Raw genomic sequence first — 5478 nt, 5'->3', positions numbered from 1 at the left:
AAATTGAAATGGGTCAGTGACTTTCGGCCCACCCTGTATATAGTTTATTTCTTATCAGAGAAACCCAATTTTCAATTGTTCTCTTCGTGGACAATTCACTTTACTTAGCAAAACAAAGCTTGCTCCATCCTCTAGTGCAGTCGGTTCTGCTTGATACTGGTAAAGTTGCTTTCTACTTGGCACTGGTGCAGCCACTTCTACTCGGCACTGGTGTAGCCGCTTCTACTCGGCACTGGTGTAGCCGATTCTACTCGGCACTGGTGCAACAGGAGGCTCACCTCGATCCGATCTACAACATTGAAAAATACGAAATCGAAAACGAATACGAAAACGAATACTAACTCGAAAACGAATACGAATTTGAAAACGAATAGAAACTCGAATACGAATAAGAAATCGAATACTAACCCGAATACTAACTCTTATTACGAAGTCGAAAAAATTAACAAATTATAAGTACTGAAAGAAATTAAGCGAAAAACAAGCATAGAATAAAGCAAGAAATAAAGTAAATTCACAAAATCGTCTACCAACAAAACTAGATTCAAAAGAGTAAACTAAAAAAACGATAAAACCAACCAAATTCGAAAATATAAGCTTCGACACAACACCTGATTGAAGTATGTCCGAGGAAAATGTACGAAACTCAAGTAGTGTTGAAGATAATACTAATACCTCGGGCTTCGTATTGCCTTTAAGAAATTTGAAAAATTCTGATTCTGTTTCCTGCTATGCAAATTCGATTTATAACCTTTTAATCACTTCAGACATCTTTCGGAACAGTTTAATGGCTGGGAGCTTCTCAAATTCCCTGGAACTCGAGCTACAAAAAATGTGTTACGCATATTCGAATTGCAACAAAGACTCTGATACCAGCGTTACTTCTAAGCACTTGTTGACCAAAAATATTCAAATAAGAATGTTTGGAGAACAACGACAGCAAGATGCAAGTGAATTTCTGATTTGTTTGGTCAATGCTCTACCCGAAACGTCTAATATGAGAAGTTTATTCGACTTCAACGTCGAAACCAAGATAAGCTGCGTAACATGCAACGAGTTGAAATCTGATAAAAAGACTCATTCTGGAATTTTGTTGATTAATATTCCTCAAAAGCGAACTACTAGCTTAAATGAATGTATCACAGAACATTTTCAGCAAGAGAATCTTTTCGATAGTATTTGCTCTTCCTGTAACACACAAGGATCGCTTCAAAAAACAGAAGTAATTGAAAACAATAATGATTATCTAATCCTATCCCTGAATCGTTACTCTTTCGACAGACAAAGTAATTCTGTAGTAAAAATTGATACTCGTCTTTACAAGATTAATGAACGCTCAGTCGAAATCGGTGACACTTCTTACACAGTAGTGGGATCTGTTTCTCACATCGGTGCTTCAGCTAACTCGGGCCATTATGATTACATTAGACGATGCACTATGCACAAATGGATTCTTTATGACGATCAGATGCGAAAACGAATTACTATTGATCCCGAAAAATATTCCCAAAACGTTTATCTCCTATTACTGAAGAAAAAATCATCAATGACTCACATCAATCCCGAAAACATTCAGAAACAACTAAATAGGCTAAATGAGACGGTCAGAGAAAAGAAAAGACAAGAAGATAGAGCTGAAAAAGAGAAAAAACGCCAAGATATAGAATTTCGTTAAAAAGAAACAGACAGGATGGAAAAGGAACGAAAACGTCAAGATGTAGAATTTCGTCAAAAGAAAAAAGAAACAGACAGGATAGAAAAGGAACGAAACGTCAAGAAACGGAAATCAGACAAAATAAAAGACGAGCAGATAGAGCTGAAAAAGAGAAAAAACGTCAAGATGTAGAATTTCGTCAAAAGGAAAAAGAAACAGACAGGATAGAAAAGGAACGAAAACGTCAAGATGTAGAATTTCGTCAAAAGGAAAAAGAAACAGACAGGATAGAAAAGGAACGAAAACGTCAAGAAACGGAAATAAGACAAAATAAAAGACGAGCAGATAGAGCTGAAAAAGAGAAAAAACGTCAAGATGTAGAATTTCGTCAAAAGGAAAAAGAAACAGACAGGATAGAAAAGGAACGAAAACGTCAAGATGTAGAATTTCGTCAAAAGGAAAAAGAAACAGACAGGATAGAAAAGGAACGAAAACGTCAAGAAACGGAAATCAGACAAAATAAAAGACGAGCAGATAGAGCTGAAAAAGAAAAAAACGTCAAGATGTAGAATTTTGTCAAAAGGAAAAAGAAACAGACATGATAGAAAAGGAACGAAAACGTCAAGATGTAGAATTTCGTCAAAAGGAAAATGAAACCGACAGGATAGAAAAGGAACGAAAACGTCAAGATGTAGAATTTCGTCAAAAGAAAAATAAACAAACAGGATAGAAAAGGAACGAAAACGTCAAGATGTAGAATTTCGTCAAAAGGAAAAAGAAACAGACAGGATAGAAAAGGAACGAAAACGTCAAGAAATGGAAATCAGACAAAAAAAAAGACAAGCAGATACTAATTGGATGGCAGCTAAGCCTAGTAACGAGAACTTCCGACGATCTGAAAAGATTATTGATAAACTACAAAAGCGAGCCAACAAAACTTTGCAAAGGGACGAACAAATTAAAAAATTCCTCACAGTCAAAGAGTCTGGCCCAACTTTTGTCTGCAAGTCTTGTACGAAACTCTGCTATCGTGTCAACACAACGAAGCTATTACCTATTCTTCAAAAAATATCATATTCTAAAGAGAACATTTCTCTAGACGTAATGGCATTGGGAGAAATAAACGAGAATACATGGGTGTGCCTCACCTGTGCAAAGTATATAAAAAGAAATAAGATTCCCCCATTATCAGTTCCAAATGGAATGGCCATTCCTACTATCGATCCTGTAATATCAACTCTTAATTCAATGGAAGAAAGATTAATTGCCTTAAATATCCCATTTATGCAAATTAGATCCCTCCCTCGTGGAGACAACAGGGATTGAGAAGAAACATTGTAAATGTTCCTGCAAACATCACAGGTACCACCTCAGCTCTTCCGAGGACAACTGCTAATTGTCAAACAATATTCGTTTCACTCAAACGAAATTTAGCATATAATCACGACTATCGACACGGAAATATCAGACCACAAAAGCTTTTACAGGCATTAAATCATCTGTGCTCAACAAGTGATCTCTACAAAGAACGGAATATATCAATATCAGTAAACGAGTTTGAATCTGTTCTGTCTGATGACCAACAGATATCACAGGAAGAGACTTCTTTAAGCTCTTCAAGGTCAACATCACCGAACGAATCTCTACGCTTACCGGTTCACCAAACAATAGAGAACACAAACGAAAGATCTCAAACATCACAAACTTTAAATAACCCCCAAAATACTGAAGAAGTTCCGTCCGACCTGAATGCTTCTTCGTGGGAAGAAGTCGAAGACTCTCCAGAAATGATAGGAAATTTTGATACATTGTTAATCCCTGACGCCAGAGATCTCATCGATAAAATATGCGTAGCGCCAGGATCACAAAGTAGAGCTCAAGGTCTTTTCTTTGACAAAGACTGCGAGATAAGCTTTTTTCCCTACCTTATATGGCGGACAACCAAAATGTAAACCATCCAAAATACGAGTAACCGAAGCGGAATTCGTAAAATGGGAAATACTCAACATAGATTCTCGCTTTAGACAACACACGGAATATATATTCGTACAAGCAAAAAAAAAAAAATGATAAGAGAAATTCAACAAAAGAGCCAGATTGTGCTTCGCAAATGTATTGGGAACAATCATTTAAAGGCTGGAGATTTTCACAATGACACCTTTGTCCAGAAACTTGTGAACTTAGACGAAGGTTACAAAACTTTCAAAAGCGTTAGAACAACGCCTGCATATTGGCAAGCAGCCAAGAAAGATTTGTTTGCTATGATACGAATGCTAGGCATCCCCACTTGGTTTTATTCCGTATCTTGCGCTGAAACAAGGTGGAATTTCCTACTCAAAATTCTGGGTCTAATAGTCGATGCAAAAACTTATGCCGACGAAGACGTTGAAGCTTTAACTTGGGAAGAAAAGTGCTGATTAGTACGCAGCGACCCTGTTACCTGTGCCAGACAGTTTCATCACATCGTGAACGCTTACGTCTCAAATTTTTTACAAAACAAAGATATACTAGGATGCACAGACTATTTTTTTCGAGTAGAATTTCAACAGAGAGGATCTCCACATATTCATATGTTCAGGTTAGGTTAGGTTAGGTTAGGTTAGGTTAGGTTAGGTTAGGTTAGGTTAGGTTAGGTTAGGTTAGGTTAGGTTAGGTTAGGTTAGGTTAGGTTAGGTTAGGTTAGGTTAGGTTAGGTTAGGTTAGGTTAGGTTAGGTTAGGTTAGGTTTAGGTTAGGTTAGGTTAGGTTAGGTTAGGTAGGTTAGGTTAGGTTAGGTTAGGTTAGGTTAGGTTAGGTTAGGTTAGGTTAGGTTAGGTTAGGTTAGGTTAGGTTAGGTTAGGTTAGGTTAGGTTAGGTTAGGTTAGGTTAGGTTAGGTTAGGTAGGTTAGGTTAGGTTAGGTTAGGTTAGGTTAGGTTAGGTTAGGTTAGGTTAGGTTAGGTTAGGTTAGGTTAGGTTAGGTTAGGTTAGGTTAGGTTAGGTTAGGTTAGGTTAGTTAGGTTAGGTTAGGTTAGGTTAGGTTAGGTTAGGTTAGGTTAGGTTAGGTTAGGTTAGGTTAGGTTAGGTTAGGTTAGGTTAGGTTAGGTTAGGTTAGGTTAGGTTAGGTTAGGTTAGGTTAGGTTAGGTTAGGTTAGGTTAGGTTAGGTTAGGTTAGGTAGGTTAGGTTAGGTTAGGTTAGGTTAGGTTAGGTTAGGTTAGGTTAGGTTAGGTTAGGTAGGTTAGGTTAGGTTAGGTTAGGTTAGGTTAGGTTAGTTAGGTTAGGTTAGGTTAGGTTAGGTTAGGTTAGGTTAGGTTAGGTTAGGTTAGGTTAGGTTAGGTTAGGTTAGGTTAGGTTAGGTTAGGTTAGGTTAGGTTAGGTTAGGTTAGGTTAGGTTAGGTTAGGTTAGGTTAGGTTAGGTTAGGTTAGGTTAGGTTAGGTTAGGTTAGGTTAGGTTGTAGGTTAGGTTAGGTTAGGTTAGGTTAGGTTAGGTTAGGTTAGGTTAGGTTAGGTTAGGTTAGGTTAGGTTAGGTTAGGTTAGGTTAGGTAGGTTAGGTTAGGTTAGGTTAGGTTAGGTTTAGGTTAGGTTAGGTTAGGTTAGGTTAGGTTAGGTTAGGTTAGGTTATGTTAGGTTAGGTTAGGTTAGGTTAGGTTAGGTTAGGTAGGTTAGGTTAGGCTAGGTTAGGTTAGGTTAGGTTAGGTAGGTTAGGTTAGGTTCGGTTAGGTTAGGTTAGGTTAGGTTAGGTTAGGTTAGGGTTAGGTTAGGTTAGGTTAGGTTAGGTTAGGTTAGGTTAGGTTAGGGTTAGGTTAGGTTAGGTTAGGTTAGGTTAGGTTAGGTGGATTAGTTAGG

General features: G+C 37.6%; 1 protein-coding gene across 1 annotated transcript; it reads left to right on the top strand.

Moving 5' to 3' along the window:
- Positions 1 to 622: 622 nt before the first annotated feature.
- On the top strand, positions 623 to 2223 carry LOC136043368 (inner centromere protein A-like). The gene is made up of 2 exons (XM_065728289.1): positions 623 to 1670; positions 1736 to 2223. Exons 1-2 carry the CDS (start codon positions 623 to 625, stop codon positions 2221 to 2223), a joined length of 1536 nt encoding a protein of 511 aa, XP_065584361.1.
- The last annotated feature ends 3255 nt before the right edge of the window (positions 2224 to 5478 follow it).

Source organism: Artemia franciscana, unplaced genomic scaffold (assembly GCF_032884065.1).
Source record: "Artemia franciscana unplaced genomic scaffold, ASM3288406v1 Scaffold_5058, whole genome shotgun sequence".
NCBI classification, from domain to species: domain Eukaryota; kingdom Metazoa; phylum Arthropoda; class Branchiopoda; order Anostraca; family Artemiidae; genus Artemia; species Artemia franciscana.
The sequence above is the reverse complement of the archived record's forward strand: the minus strand, read 5'-3'. Positions and strand labels throughout refer to the sequence as shown.